Consider the following 15,503-nt stretch of genomic DNA (forward strand, 5'->3'; position numbering starts at 1 on the left):
CCTAACTCCCAATCCTTCCCTCCGCCCCGCCCCCTCTTGGCAATGGTAAGTCTGTTTTCTGTGTCTGTGAGTCTCTTTCTGTTTCATGTGCTGTGTGCTTAGTCACTTAGTCGTGTTCGACTCTTTGCAACCTCATGGACTTTAGCCCGCCAGGCTCTCTGTCCATGGAATTCTTCAGGCAAGAATACTGGAGTGGGGTGCCATGCCCTCCTCCAGGGAATCTCCCCAGCCCAGGGATGGAACCCAGGTCTCCCGCATTGCAGGTGAATTCTATTTCATAGATAAGTTTGTTTGTACGCACAACTTTTTATTCTTGGGCTGTGTACAAAGCCAACTGGAATTTTCCTCATGATTCTCACTGTTGTGTGTAGGGAGCTTATTTTAGCTATTACATTTCCCTGTTGCCTGTAGGCTGCACTATGCATCTCTCTTTTTCCCCTGCCGCACAGTCTGCTTTCTATGAATATGGAGTCTCTGTGTGACTTCCTGTTTGTTTGGGCTTTTCTGCTTCTTGGAACCAAATCTGGTCCAAAGAATCTCTCTCCACCAGATTGTGTGCCCCACTTGAACTGTGGGATTGCTCCTTTGCCCTTTTGGTGGCTCCCTCTCACCTGGGAGGAATGCGCCTGATGGTCTGTCTGTGCCTGCAGCCCTGAGTGGGGACTTCTCTCTGCTGTTTCCTCCCACATCCCTGATGGATCTACACTTTGGCAGCTTTCCCATCTATTTTATGGTTTCAGATGTCTCTTAGCTTCATCAACGATGGGATTTTCTTGCCTTTTTGTTAAAAATGATTTTGAAGAGAAGAGGAAATACTGATTTTAGTCTGCCAAATTAGTGGTTTTCTTTATGCCCTGCCAGTGGACTTTTCTCTTCTATGTTACCTCCAGGCCATTTTTAGACTTCCTTGTCTGATCTCTTCTGTATAATAATTCACAGAATTGTTTTCTCTCCAGAATCTGAATTGTGGTTTCTGCATACAGTGCTTATCAGCAGCTCATGCATACCTGACTGGCATCTCATTCTTTTGGTCTGAAACTAAACCATTATTCTTTTCACTCCCTTTCTTAGCTTTCCAGGCTAATGATTCAAATGTCCTTTGAATCATTATTGAGTTGTCTCAGAAGCAAAACTCAGTATAAGCATTTGTCTGGATGAAGTGCCTCACGGTGCGTATGGATGTGGTGAAAACTGATGACGAGGTTTGTTGATTCTCTTCCATCTTTGACTCTTAGAATTGTCGTCTCCACCTTCATAGCCACTGCTTTAGAGCTACTTGATTTCCTTCTTTCTTGGATCGTCTACCTCTAGTTATAACTGACACACAAGATTACTGCTCTAAAACAGAAGCAGTAAACCTTCCTGAAAGAAAGTGAAAGTGTGAAAATGTTAGTCACTCAGTCGTGTCCGACTCTTTGTGACCCCGTGGACTGTAGCCCACCAGGCTCTTCTGTCCATGGAATTCTCCAGACAAGAATACTGAAGTGGGTTGCCATTTCCTTCTCCAGAAAACCTTCCTTAAGTCCCTGTAGTGACTCTCTGCTCTGTAGGATAAAGTTTGGGCTGTTTAATATGGTAGACGCCTCTTCAGCCTCCACCCCTGTCCCTCCACTCCTGTCAGACTTGTTTTATGCTCCAGTGCAGGCGACTGGCATTTCCCAAACCAGTCTACCGTTTCATATTATTGCAGACTGCCTATGAGCCGTTTCACGTGTCTGGTCTCACCTCTTCCCAGTTGAAATCCAGCTCAAGTAGCACTTACTCAAGTAGCAGAGCCTTCTGTATTTCCCCTCTCAGTATCATCCAACTAGCAACTTTTCCCTCAATTTTATACACCTTTGAAAAATTCTATTTATCACATGGAATTGTATTCTCTGTTAGATTTTGAGCTCTTTGAAGGTACCATTTTTTTCATTTGAGTTTTATCTTTTTTTCCCTCAATATCTAGTATAGTGTCTGGAATATTGGAGTCATGTTGTGGATTCACAATAAATGTTTGTCGTATTGCTAAGTTTGTTGAATTAAATTTATATTTTTAGTGTCTAGCACAGTGTATAGCAACTGTTCAAGAAATGTTTGTTGAATTTTAACAAAATTAAATCTAAATAAAAAAGTTTTGGTGCATTTCTTTGTTGCCATTTAAGGATCATCTCCTACTTCTCTACTTCGGTGTTGCACTAATACCTTTACATTCTGTTAACCTTTCTGAGATTTCTTAAGACTTGTAGGACATGTTGGTAGTATAAAATGACAACTAAATTAATAACTGGTGAAAACTGTGCTTTACTAGACTTCATTTTTTTTCTTTTATCAGATGAAATCAGCTTTTGAGCCCCTGTAGTTCAGTTCAGCCACTCAGTTGTGTCCGACTCTTTGTGACCCCGTGTACTGTAGCCCACCAGCCTTCCTTGTCCATCACCAGCTCTCGGAGCTTGGTCAAACTCATGTCCATCGAGTTGCCATCCAACCATTTCATCCTCTGTCGTCCCCTTCTCCTCCTGCCTTCAGTCTTTCCCAGCATCAGGGTCTTTTCAAATGAGTCAGCTCTTCGCATCAGGTGGCCAAAAGTATTGGAGTTTCAGCTGCAGCATCAGTCCTTCCAATGAATATTCAGGACTGATTTTCTTTAGGATGGACTGGTTGGATCTCCTTACAGTCCAAGGGACTCTCAAGAGTCTTCTCCAACATCACAGTTCAAAAGCACCAATTCTTCAGTACTCATCTTTCTTTAAAAGGTCCAACTTTCACATCCGTACATGACTACTGGAAAAACCATGGCCTTGACTAGATGGACCTTTGTAGGCAAAGTAATGTCTTTGCTTTTTAATACGCTGTCTAGGTTGGTCATAGCTTTTCTTCCAAGGAGCAAGCGTCTTTTAATTTCATGGCTCCAGTCACTATCTGCAGTGACTTTGGAGCCCCCAAAAATAAAGTCTCTCACTGTTTCCATAGATTTCCCATCTTTTAATTTCATGGCTGCAATCACCATCTGCAGTGATTTTGGAGCCCAAGAAAATAAAGCCTATCACTGTTTCCACTGTTTCCCCATCTATTTGCCATGACGTGATGGGACTGGATGCCATGATCTTAGTTTTTTGAATGTTGAGTTTTAAGCCAGCTTTTTCACTTTCCTCTTTCACTTTCATCAAGAGGCTCTTTATTTCTTTTCACTTTCTTCCATAAAGTAAACTTTTAGTTCAGATATATTTTGTACTTTCAGAATTTTCTTTTTAAAAAATTCTCTTTTTTTCTATTTGATGAATCATTGTTGTCATCATACTTTAATTCATTAAATTCTTTAAAAAATAATTTCATTTCATTCTCTGAAGCTATTTATTACAGCTTTGAAGACTAAGTTGAGCATCTGTATCCTCTCAGAGAAAGTTTCTATTTACTTCATTTTCCTGTGTATATATTACAACATTCTTGTTTTTTAATTAGGTCCCATTTGTTATTTTTGCTTTTATTTCTATTCCCTTGGGAGACTGACCTAAGCTAAAACGTTGGTACTATTGATGTCATAGAATGTTTTGCCTATGTTCTCTTCTGGCAGTTTTATGATGTCATATCTTATTTTTTTAAGTCTTTAAGCCGTTTTGATTTTATTTTTGTATATGGTGTGAGAGTGTGTTCTAACTTCATTGATTTAATGAGGCTGTCAAACTTTCAACATCACTTGTTGAAGAGATTGCCTTTTCTTCATTGCACATTCTGGTGGATGTTTAAGGTTGTATATCATAACACCTCTGGGTTCAGATTCTACTTCCTCTATCCCTCTTCCCTGGGGTGCTTGTTCTGTGTTTGTATGTTGGTTTGTTTGGACTAATTTTGTGGAATCTGTTTCCCTCACGGTTTGTGCGCACTGTTCTTTTTTTTTTTAATTCTTTTATTTTAAAATATTTATTTAGTTTGGCTATGTGGCTTGAGAGATCTTAATAAGTAGTTTTCCAACTGGAGATTGAATTTGTGCCCCCTGCAGTGAAAGAGCTGAGTCCTAACCAGTGGATCACCAGGGAATTTCCTTCTTATTTTTAAAGTCTGGCTTCATAGGGGTCACCCCTGGGATAGCATAGCTTAGTGGTCAGCCAGTGGTTAATCAGAGGCTGCGCTTAAATACCTTGAGCCACTAAGGCAACCACCTTGCTAATGATTCTGTGTATGGCTTGGGGAATGTCTTCAAAGTCCAAGCAGTTTACAAGTCAGCTTGCCTTTTTTTTTTTTCCATGTGTTTTCAGGCCTTAGCCAGGAATGTCCAGCCAGCTTGGGACCTCTTCAATCTTTCCTGGCTATGAATGACGTTGTACATGTACCCAACTTTTTAGACCAGAAAGGATAAGTGGAATTTTAGCAAGGCTTTTGAATGTTGAGTTTTAAGCCAGCTTTTTCACTCTCCTCTTTTGCTTTCATCAAGAGGCTTTCACTTTCATCAGCATTCAAAATCTTAGCAACTTAGGTTGTCTCATTTCTTGAATTTTTCTGTTGATTTTCTAGGAGGATTTTAGTTTTGTGTTTGCCCCAACCAGTATCATGACTGGTTCTGATGTTGGCTTTCCTAGATTGTTGTCACTGAGGAGTAGATTTGTTTTTAAAATGTGCCTGGGCAGGGACTTCTCAGTCTCTTCAGCAGGGCAGTGGAGCTGTCCACCTGGGTAGAACTTCTGTGTCATGAAGCTGGGGCTAAGGATGCTTGTAGTCCCAGGCTAATATGCCACAGGCTCCTCCTGTTCTTAGAATCAGCAGATATTTCTTGATACATGCTTGTCATTTTGTTATATGCCTTGCAGAGTCTTTAAATTTTTTTTTTTTTTTTTGGCCATGGCTGCTTGGCATGCAGAATCTTAGTTCCCCTACCAGGGATCAAACCCATGTCTACTGCAGTGAAAGTGCAGAGTCCTAACCACTGGATGGCCAAATGGTTGTTTTTGACAGTTTTGTCGAGCTTTGTCATTTGCTTCTTGGGGAGGATTTACTACGCTCCTCACTTAGTCATTTCCGAAGTCCTGCTGATTGGTCAGTTGATTATTGACGGAGATGCAAATATAGTCCAATGGAAAGCAGTATTTTATTAAATGGTGTTGGCACAACTGGACAGCCGTATGTAAGAAAGTGAACCTTAATTCATACTTGGTACTGTGTGTGAAGATGTACTGAAAACAGATCATAAACACATGTGAAACTTAACCTTAATAAAACTTCTAGATGAAAACATAGGAACTTTTTGCAAATCATAAATATGACTAAGAACTTGTAGCCAGAATGTATGACTCTCACAATTCAGTAGTAAAATAAAAAACCCAATGAAAAATGGGCAAATGGTTTCAGTAGACACTTTCTCAAAGAGTGTATATGACTGGTCATGAGCACATGAAAAAAGTGTTCAACATCATTAAATGCTAATTAAAACCACAATTAGATGCCACTACACACCTATTAGAATGGCAAAACAAAAAGAAAAACATAACCCAGAAAAATGATAATAGTAAATATGGACAAGGATATGGAGCAATGAGAAGTCTCATACACTGCTGGTAGAAGTGTAAACTGATACAGCCCCTGTGGAGAACAGTTTGGCAGCTTCTTATAAAGTGAAACTTATACTTATCTGTGTCCTAGCAATCTCACTTGTACATATTTACTCAGGATAGAAACCTTGTACATGAATGTTTACAGTGGTTTTATTCCGCACTACCTATGCAGTGTTAGCATACACTCCATAAATATTTGTTGAGTAAAAACAAATGACTTACTGTGATTATTAGTGAGGTTGAGCACCACCCCCCTTATATTTTATCAGCCGTTAATCTCTGTGATAGACAGATGATACCTAAGTTACTACCCTTTCCAAAAAATGATTTGTCATAATGACTGATGTGACAGTGTATCTGAATGACACAAGAAAGAAACTTCTTGAAGGTAGACGACAAAGTTGAAAATATAAAGACAGTGACACCATATGTGGCACAGACCTCTAGTACTGTATTTGTTGAGACTTAAGTTAATTTTAAAAGATCTTAAGATTTATTTGGCTCCCTCCCCTTTTTAAATATGCTACTTATTTTCTTTTGTTATTCAGTCACTAACTCATGTTTGACTCTTTCTGATCTCATCGACTGCAGCAAGCCAGGCTTCCCTGTCCTTCACTATCTCCTAGAGTTTGCTCACATTCATGTCCATTGAATTGGTGATGCTGTCTAACCATCTCATCCTCTGTTGTCCCCTTCTCCTGCCTTCAATCTTTCCCAGCATCAGGGTGTTTTCAAATGAGATAGTTCTCCACATCATGTGGCCAAAGTATTGGAGTTTCAGCTTCAGCATCAGTCCTTCCAATGAATATTCAGGACTGATTTCCTTTAGGATGGACTGGTTAGATCTCCTTACAGTCCAAGGGACTCTGAGGAGTCTTCTCCAACTCCACAGTTTGAAAGCATCAGTTCTTTGGCACTCAGCTTTATAGTCCAACTCTCACATCCATACATGACTAATGGAAAAACCATAGCTTTGACTAGACGGGCCTTTGTTGGCAAAGTAATGTCTCTGCTTTTTAATAAGCTGCCTAGGTTGGTCATAACTTTTCTTCCGAGGAACAAGCGTCTTTTAATTTTGTGGCTGCAGTCCTCATTCACAGTGATTTTGGAGCCCAACAAAATAAAGTCAGCCACTGTTTCCCCATCTGTTTGCCATGAAGTGATGGAACCAGATGCCATGATCTTCGTTTTCTGAATGTTGAGCCTTAAGCCAACTCTTTCACTCTCCTCTTTCACTTTCATCAAGAGGCTCTTTAGTTCTTCTTCTGCCATAAGGTGTCATCTGCATATCTGAGGTTATTGATATTTCTCCCAGCAATCTTGATTCCAGCTTGTGCTTCCTCCAGCCCAGCATTTCTCAAGATGTACTCTGCATATAAATTAAAGAAGCAGGGTGACAATATACAGCCTTGATGTAGTCCTTTCCCAATTTGGAACCAGTTTATTGTTCCATGTCCATTTCTAACTGTTGCTTCCTGACCTGCATACAGATTTCTCAGAAGGCAGGTCAGGTGGTCTGGTATTTGCATCTCTTTCAGAATTTTCCAGTTTGTTGTGATCCATACAGTCAAAGGCTTTGGCATAGTTAATAAAGTAGAAGTAGATGTTCTTCTGGAACTTTCTTGCTTTTTTGATGATCCAATGGATGTTGGCAATTTGATCTCTGGTTCTTCTCCCTTTTCTAAATCTAGCTTGTACATCTGGAGTTGTCAGTTCCCTACTGCTGAAGCCTACCATGAAGGATTTTAAGCTACTAGCACATGAAAGGAGCTCAATTTTTGTACAGTAGTTTGAACATTCTTTGGCATTGTCCTTCTTTGGGATTGGAATGACAACTAACCTTTTCCAGTCCTATGGCCACTGCTGAGTTTTCCAAATGTGCTGATATATTGAGTGCAGCACTTCAACAGCATCATCTTTTAGAATTTGAAATAGCTCAGCTGAAATTCCGTCACCTCCACTAGCTTTGTTTGTAATATTGCTTCCTAAGACCCACTTGACTTCGCATTCCAGGATATCTGGGTCTAGGTAAGTGACTACACTATTGTGGTTTTCTGGGTTTAAGGCCTTTTTGGTAGTTCTGTGTATTCTTGCCACCTCTTCTTAATATTTTCTACTTCTGTTAGGTCCTTATCATTTCTGTCCTTTATCGTGCCTATCCTTGCATGAAGTGTTTTGTTGATGGCTCCAATTTTCTTGAAGAGATCTCTAATCTTCTCCATTTTATTGTTTTCCTCTCTTTCTTTGCATTGTTCATTTAAGAAGGCCTTCTTATCTCTCCTTACTATTCTCTGCAACTCTGCATTCAGTTGGGTATATCTTTCCCTTTCTCCCTTGCATGTCACTTACTCTTCTTTTTTCAGCTCTTTGTAAACCCTTTGTAGACAGTCACTTTGCCTTCTTGCATTTCTCTTTCTTTTGGATGGTTTTTTGTCATTGCCTTCTCAGAATAACAGTGTTTGCTCTGATATAGAATTTTCTGGACTCATTTCAAAACCTATGGCAGAGGTTGTAAATTGGTGGCTGTTGAATGAATTTAACCACAGATATGTTTTGTTTGGCTTGTAAAGTATTGGTCAAACATAAGATTTGGACCAGCGTTTCATTCAGTGCAAAAACCGACTGGGATAGTGTAGCATTTCACCTTATGGACAAGGAAGGTGGTCTCCAGTTTTCCTCATCTCCTACCACTCCGTATTGTTTACCCAACAGTAAGGCCAGATGTGGGCTACCATATCACTGTGATTGTGCTTTTGTTTTTCTTATACCTGCGCCCTCATTCATTTGTGATGCTTCTCAGGCTGTAGTATTTTATGATGATAGACTAAGATATAAAAATGTTACATCCTGCTAACATGGTTAACATGTTAGCATGTTTACATGTTAGCATGTTTACATGTTAACATGTTTTACATCTAACATGGTTAACATGTTAGATATAAAAATGTTACATCCTGCTAACATGGTTAACATGGTTGTTAACCATGTAGTATTTTATGATGATAGACTAAGATATAAAAATGTTACATCCTGCTAACATGGTTAACATGGTTGTTTTCTTAATGTAGTGTCTTCATTGGCTCCTCTGGCATGGAGCTGATATCTCCCAAGTAACCGCAAGAGGCTGGACGGCAGCTCACATATCTGCTATCAGGGGACAGGATGCTTGCATGCAGGTAATAATAACTTGGTTATGTTTTCTGTTTTTCTTATAATTTTATTTATTTATTTATGGCTGTCCTGGGTCTTCATTGCTGTATGTGCTTTTTTCTCGTAGCGAGTGGGGACTACTCTCTGGTTGCGGCATGCAGACTTCTCATTGATGTGGCCTCTCTTGTTGGGGAGCACAGGCTCTAGGGTGCCCAGGCTTCTATAGTTGGGGCTCCCGGGCTCTAGAGCACAGGCTTAGCAGTTGTGGCTCATGGGCTTAGTTGCTCCACGACACATGGGATCTTCCTGGATCAGGGATTGAACCCATGTCTCCTGCATTGGCAGGCAGAGTCTTTACCACTGAGCCACCAGGGAAACCTTTGGTTACTTTTTTTAAAAGTCAATACATTTAATTGCTTTAGAAATTCCTTCCCTAGTGGCTCAGTGGTAAAGAATCCACCGGCTAATGCAGGATATGCAGGTTCAGTCCCTGGGTTAAGACAGTCCTCTGGAGAAGGAAATCGCAGCCCACACCAGTGTTCTTACCTGGGAAATTCCATGAACGGAGGAGCCTGGCGGACTATAGTTCATGGGGTCTCAAAGAGTCTGACAGGACTGAGCGATTAAACAACAAAACAAATCACTCAAACAGATTGTTTAAGATCTGAAATTATTTTCTCTCTAAAGTAGTTGGCTATCTGTTTGGGTTGTTTTAAGGGCTGTTACAGTCATGTCCAGATTACCATGCCTAAAATTCCTCATTTAATGTATTTCCTTAGCTAGAGTTACACATTAATATGTGTCAGGATCTAGTTTATTGGAGTAAGTAGGTTGAAAAAAATGTAGTGAAAGGATTGAAATTTGGAGGAATACGAAATCGTATAAGCAAACAGTCCCTAACTGTAAGAAGCCTGAGATTCTATTTGCAATGACAGGACCTTTACTCAGTGAGTTACAAAACAGTACACATCATAGTCTTTGAGTAAGATTCTCATGAAAGTATAGATGAGAAGAACTGTAGAACTTGAGATAGAGGAGTCATAAATGGAGGGAATGAAACTTCCAAATGAAACTTCAGCTAATCCTAAAAGAATGAGTTGATTTTAAGAAGATAATTTGTGAGGAAGCATTATATGTAGGGAATGTGAAAAGAAAAATAGTGATTAAATTTATCAAACACTTTTTGTCAATCACAGTCTCCCATGCATCACTTAATTTAATACAATGGTGTTTTGAGTTTCCTTTCATGTAAATTAGGAAACAGATTCAGAGTTAAGTATTGTTGCCTATGTTAGTGAAAAAGCCGAAGTTTGAATTCAGACTTTGTCCTGTTAACATCTATGCTATAATTCTGTGTGAAATCTTTGAATTGGAAAAGTGTGGTGTGTTCAAGGAATATACTATTGTATGAGTTTGACTGAGTGTAGATGGTTTGTTATGTGAACTGTTCTGAACTAAGTTTAGATAAGCCAGATTTGTAAAATGTCTTAGTAATAGAATAAAGATTCATTTGTATAGGAAAGAGACTTTTATATGTGTGTATATATGTGTGCATATATATATATATGCACATATTACACACATGCACATGTATGTTAACAGGGAAATGTGGTAATGAAAACAGTATTTTAGAAAGTTATTTTAGCAAGATGCATCCAGGATTATCTAGAATGAATAGTTTGGAAGCAAGAAAATCAGGAGACTTTTGGTATAATCACTAACCGTAGAGGATAAGATTAGTTGGTTGCAATGAGAAACAAATAAAATTATTTAAAACATCTTACAAAGTAAGCACTGACAAAGTATAGTGAGACTGTAAGGTTTTGAGTCAGAATGACGGATAATTATGGCACTATAGATAGGGACATCTGAGAGGAAGAGGAGATTTGGGAGGAAGGATGTTGAGTTCAATTTGGCCCATGTTGAGTTTAAGGTGCCAGTCAGTCATTCAGGTGCAGATGGTCTAGGCGGTTGAAAAGGGCACTGGGGAGCAAGATTTCAGGAGAAATAAAGCTTAGAGAAGAGTGTCTGGAGAATTGAGTTTTGAAGCATGTTTCTAGTGGGGATGGAAGCAAGTAGTGAAATGAGTAAAGAATTCAGAGGAGAAAGAGAGATAGAGAGCCAGGATGCATCGACTGCAAATGAAGGAAGAAGCTGAAGAAGTCAGGTAGTGTATCAGTTACAGAATAAAACTAAAAGGAACAACACTTAAGGAAATGCCATTGAATTGGAGAACTCTATAGTGGGAGGTTGGCTATATTTCTGGAATGATAGAGATAGCATCCGGTTTGTAGGTGGACTTTACATTCAGGCACTGAGGTGTTAATTTGAAAAGTAGGCAATGGAAGGAAGGTACAAATACAGTAGTAACTTAAGGGGGTATCAGGGTCAAATGAAGTTTTACTTGATGCTTGCCTTCCCCTAAGCACTCGTTTGAGCCATTCTCTCTGTCTTGATTGTCCTTTTCTTCCTCAAAGTGATCTCTTCATTCTTGGAGCTTTTGTGATGCTTTTGGGTACTGTGCTGTGCATTTACTTACTAAGGACTGCTTTGTATAGTTGATTATCTTTGTCTCTACATATATCCTAATTCCCTAAGTTAGTACATCTTCATATTCTTTGTAGTGACGTAGTAAGCCCTTGGTATGTGGTTTGTGATGATTATTGACTGGTCTGTTAATGAGAGTCAGCCAAAATCATGGAAACTATTCTTCCTAAAACTCTTGGTAGGAATTATGACTAAGTAAACTTTAGCTGAGATACTGGTAAATATAGGCTGGTTAGAAAAGAAAAAGGTCTGAGGGAGATAAAATTGAAAAATGCTAGCTAATAATTTTTTAAACTAATTACTCTGTATATTATATAGAGGGACATGTTGTGTATATTCCATAACCCATATATAGAAACTGGGCCAAGTGTAAATTCATATGGAATCTCCTCAGATGCAGTTAGAAGTTTGATTTGGAGCTTAGAACTGGTCACTTTAATAGTGAAGTCCTTTTATTATATTAAAAACCCAGTTAATAAAAGATCCTGCTTTTGGAATAGAGGAAGTTTAAATTTCAGTTTTATTAGCTTAGCATTAAATTATTTAAGTTAATTTTAATCTGTGCTCATGAAAAATTTATGAATTATATGTACCTGCTGCTGAGTCACTTCAGTCGTGTCCGACTCTGTGCGACCCCAGAGACGGCAGCCCACCAGGATGCCCCGTCCCTGGGATTCTCCAGGCAAGAACACTGGAGTGGGTTGCCATTTCCTTCTCCAGTGCATGAAAGTGAAAAGTGAAAGTGAAGTCGCTCAGTCATGTCTGACCCTCAGCGATCCCATGGACTGCAGCCTTCCAGGCTCCTCCATCCATGGGATTTTCCAGGCAAGAGTCCTAGAGTGGGGTGCCATTGCCTTCTCCGTATATGAGTATATGTACATACTCAAATCAAAATGTGAAATCAGTTATGAGTGTCTCCTAGGTAATCTTAAAAAGGATTTCAAGCTTTTTCTTAGGACTGGCTAAGAATTTCTTAGACTTTGCGTGTAGCACACATGAAAAAAAGTTATGTAATAGCTTAGCTATATATTAATAAATTGCTTGCCTTTAAATAATCTGCATCTGCATGATTTAGCGTCTGTGTTCACATACATTCCTTCTTATTTCTCTGCCTTCAGGCTCTTATAATCAATGGAGCCAACCTGGCAGCTCAAGATGATCGTGGATGCACTCCTTTACACCTTGCTGCAACACATGGACATTCTTTCACTTTACAAATAATGCTCCGAAGTGGAGTGGTGAGGTGTTCCTGTTAATATGTGAGAATGTATAATCATATAGATGGACTAACATTTGGTAGTCTGGTTATCTCTTCCTGACTTTTTATATCCTTCGTAAGACTCTGGACATAATTTGATCTCTCTTTTTAACTTTCCCATCCTTAAACATGGGAGCAATAATTTAATTAAATCTTCAGCAACAAAAAAAACAGCTTAGTGGTACAAAATATTTCAGAGGCCATAGGTCCTTCATATGAGTTCAGAGTTTACCAGGGAAGATTTTGAGGCTTTCAAACACATCTTAACCAGCAATTGTAACCTTTTTGAATTGATATGTGTTTACCCATGTTTCTTTTGTAACTCTTAGTTCATGAACTAATTTACAAAGTGATTTATATCTCCAAAAATTTCATTTATTGTAATATTTATTTTTAAAATTGCAGTGGTTATAAAAAATAACTTCTTATAAGAATTAAATACTTTCATTAACTCTTGGATTACATTCCCAAGATATGATTTGATCATTTGAATCCATCTTTCATTTTGTTGGTCAGGAACTTGTGACCTGTAAAATGACTAGTTAAGTACCTTTTTAGAAACAGTTTCTACGTGGCAAGTTATAATCTTTTTAAAAAGATTTTAAAATATCATTAGTATTTTATTTTAGCTCATATGTTCAAATCAGTGGTTGCAGTAAACATTTCTGTTATATTTAGTGTTTGCCTTACAGTTTTAATAACAGCTTCTTGTTCTCATTTGTAGAATTAAGCTGCTAGACTTAGTGTTTTTGCTGCAAAATGGGAAGAAACTGAGTCCTTGTGAATGTTATCTCTAGGATCCCAGCGTGACTGATAAGAGAGAGTGGAAACCTGTGCACTATGCAGCTTTTCATGGGCGGCTTGGCTGTTTGCAGCTTCTCGTGAAATGGGGATGTAGTGTAGAGGACGTGGACTACAACGGAAACCTTCCAGGTATTTGCAAAAGCAAACATTTTGACTTTTCATTAATATAAACTTTTCAAATGTTTGAATCATGTTTAAGAAGTTTAAACTGTCATGATTCTAATAGTTCCTAACAAAACTGAGGTAGTAAAATATATTTGACATGAACTTTTTTTTTTAAAAATGTATTTATTTATTTGGTTTTAGTCATTCTTTTGAGTATGTAGTAATATATTTTTGTGGTTTTAATTTGTATTTTCCCTGATGACTAGGGATGTAGAACATCTTTTCATATGTTTAATGGCTGTTTAGTTATTTTCTTCTGTGAAATACCAGTGTGAAACTTCTGCATTTTTTTTTTTTATTAAACTGTCTTTTTTCTAATTGAATTATAGGGGTCTTTATATATGCTAGATGCAAGCTCTTTGTCACAGGCGTTGCAACTATCTTTCCCATTTAACTATCTTTTCTATGTCTTGCCTTTTCATTCTTTTGAGATATCTTTCGATGAATAGAAGTTTTAATTTTAATGTTTAATAAGCTCTTCCTTTATGGTTAGCGTTTTCTGAATCTTATTAAAAAGTCTTTTCCTACTAGGTGAAGACACTCTTTTGTGTGTGTGCGCGCGTGTGTGTGTGTGTGTGTAAATTTTCCTCCCTTGGCAACACTGCACGGCTTGAGGTGTCTCAGTTCCCTGACCAGGGGTTAAATCTGGGCTCTGCAGTGAAAACGTGGAGTCCTAACCACTGGGTCATCAGGGAATTCCCAAGGATACTCTTATAGTATCTTCTAGGAATTTTATTATTTCATTTTACGTTTAAATCTCCAGCCCACCTATCACCGACCTTTCTGTAATGCAAGGTAAGGGGCGGTTTCATTTTTATTTAGTACTTTATTGAATTTGCCTGATCACTTTGTTCGTCTATTGTTCACTGCTCATTGAAAAAACATTCAACTTTTATTTCTTTAAAACTATACATTCTAAAAAATGTATAATTATTTTATAACCATTTATAGTATATTTTTAATAGTATAATGTAGAGGTTAAGAATGTGGCCTCAGGACTATACTGCTTATATTCAGATCTCTCTCTTAAAAATTATTAATTCAAAATTTATTTTTAAAGCATCTGTCCATCAGTCCCTAGGTGCTGTGGATATCACTGCAAATAAAACAGACAAAAGTGTCTGCCTTTGTATGGTGGTAAGGGGGTAATTATTATTAATAATAATAATAAAAATGAATAAAGAAAGGCAATGCCAAAGAATGCTCAGACTACTGCACAATTGCACTCATCTCACACGCTAGTAAAGTGATGCTTAAAATTCTCCAAGCTAGGCTTCAGCAATACGTGAACTGTGAACTTCCAGATATTCAAGCTGGTTTTAGAAAAGGCAGAGGAACCAGAGATCAAATTGGGAACATCTGCTGGATCATGGAAAAAGCAAGAGAGTTCCATGAAAACATCTATTTCTGCTTTATTGACTACGCCAAAGCCTTTGACTGCGTGGATCGCAATCAACTGTGGAAAATTCTGAAAGAGATGGGAATATCAGACCACCTGACCTGCCTCCTGAGAAACCTATATGTAGGTCAGGAAGCAACAGTTAGAACTGGACATGGAACAACAGACTGGTTCCAAATAGGAAAAGGAGTACGTCAAGGCTGTATATTGTCACCCTGCTTATGTAACTTATATGCAGAGTACATCATGAGAAATGCTGGGCTGGATGAAGCACAAGCTGGAATCAAGATTGCTGGGAGAAATATCAATAACCTCAGATATGCAGATGACACCACCCTTATGGCAGAAAGTGAAGAAGAACTAAAGAGCCTCTTGATGAAAGTGAAAGAGCAGAGTGAAAGAGTTGGCTTAAGGCTCAACATTCAGAAAACTAAGATCATGGCGTCTGGTGCCATCACTTCATGACAAATAGATGGGGAAACGGTGGAAACAGTGGCTGATTTTATTTTTCTGGGCTCCAAAATCACTGCAGATGGTGATTGCAGCCATGAAATTAAAAGACACTTACTCCTTTGAAGTAAAGTTATGACCAACCTAGACAACATATTAAAAAGCAGAGACATTACTTTGCCAACAAAGGTTTGTCTAGTCAAGG

At 38.4% G+C, this 15,503-nt stretch overlaps 1 protein-coding gene across 30 annotated transcripts in view; it reads left to right on the forward strand.

The window, feature by feature from the left end:
• ANKRD42 (ankyrin repeat domain 42) overlaps positions 1-15,503 on the forward strand; it is a 59,740-nt gene that overhangs the window by 6,980 nt on the left and 37,257 nt on the right. For 26 of the 30 annotated variants that reach the window (XR_015157877.1, XR_015157878.1, XR_015157880.1 and 23 more), the window contains 3 exons: positions 8,594-8,701; positions 12,341-12,460; positions 13,278-13,413. Coding sequence is in view for 20 of the 30 variants with exons in the window: in XM_086384581.1 (XP_086240707.1) it covers positions 8,594-8,701; positions 12,341-12,460; positions 13,278-13,413 (364 nt within the window). In the remaining 10 variants the exon portion in view is untranslated. Of the gene's footprint in view, positions 1-1,071; positions 1,203-8,593; positions 8,702-12,340; positions 12,461-13,277; positions 13,414-15,503 lie in introns of all 30 variants that reach the window. The other 4 variants (XM_086384594.1, XM_086384590.1, XM_086384592.1 and 1 more) reach the window with 1 other exon arrangement.

Source organism: Bos grunniens, chromosome 29, assembly GCF_055505025.1.
Source record: "Bos grunniens cultivar Pamir isolate PY7600 chromosome 29, Bosgru_T2T1.0, whole genome shotgun sequence".
NCBI classification, from domain to species: Eukaryota; Metazoa; Chordata; class Mammalia; order Artiodactyla; family Bovidae; genus Bos; species Bos grunniens.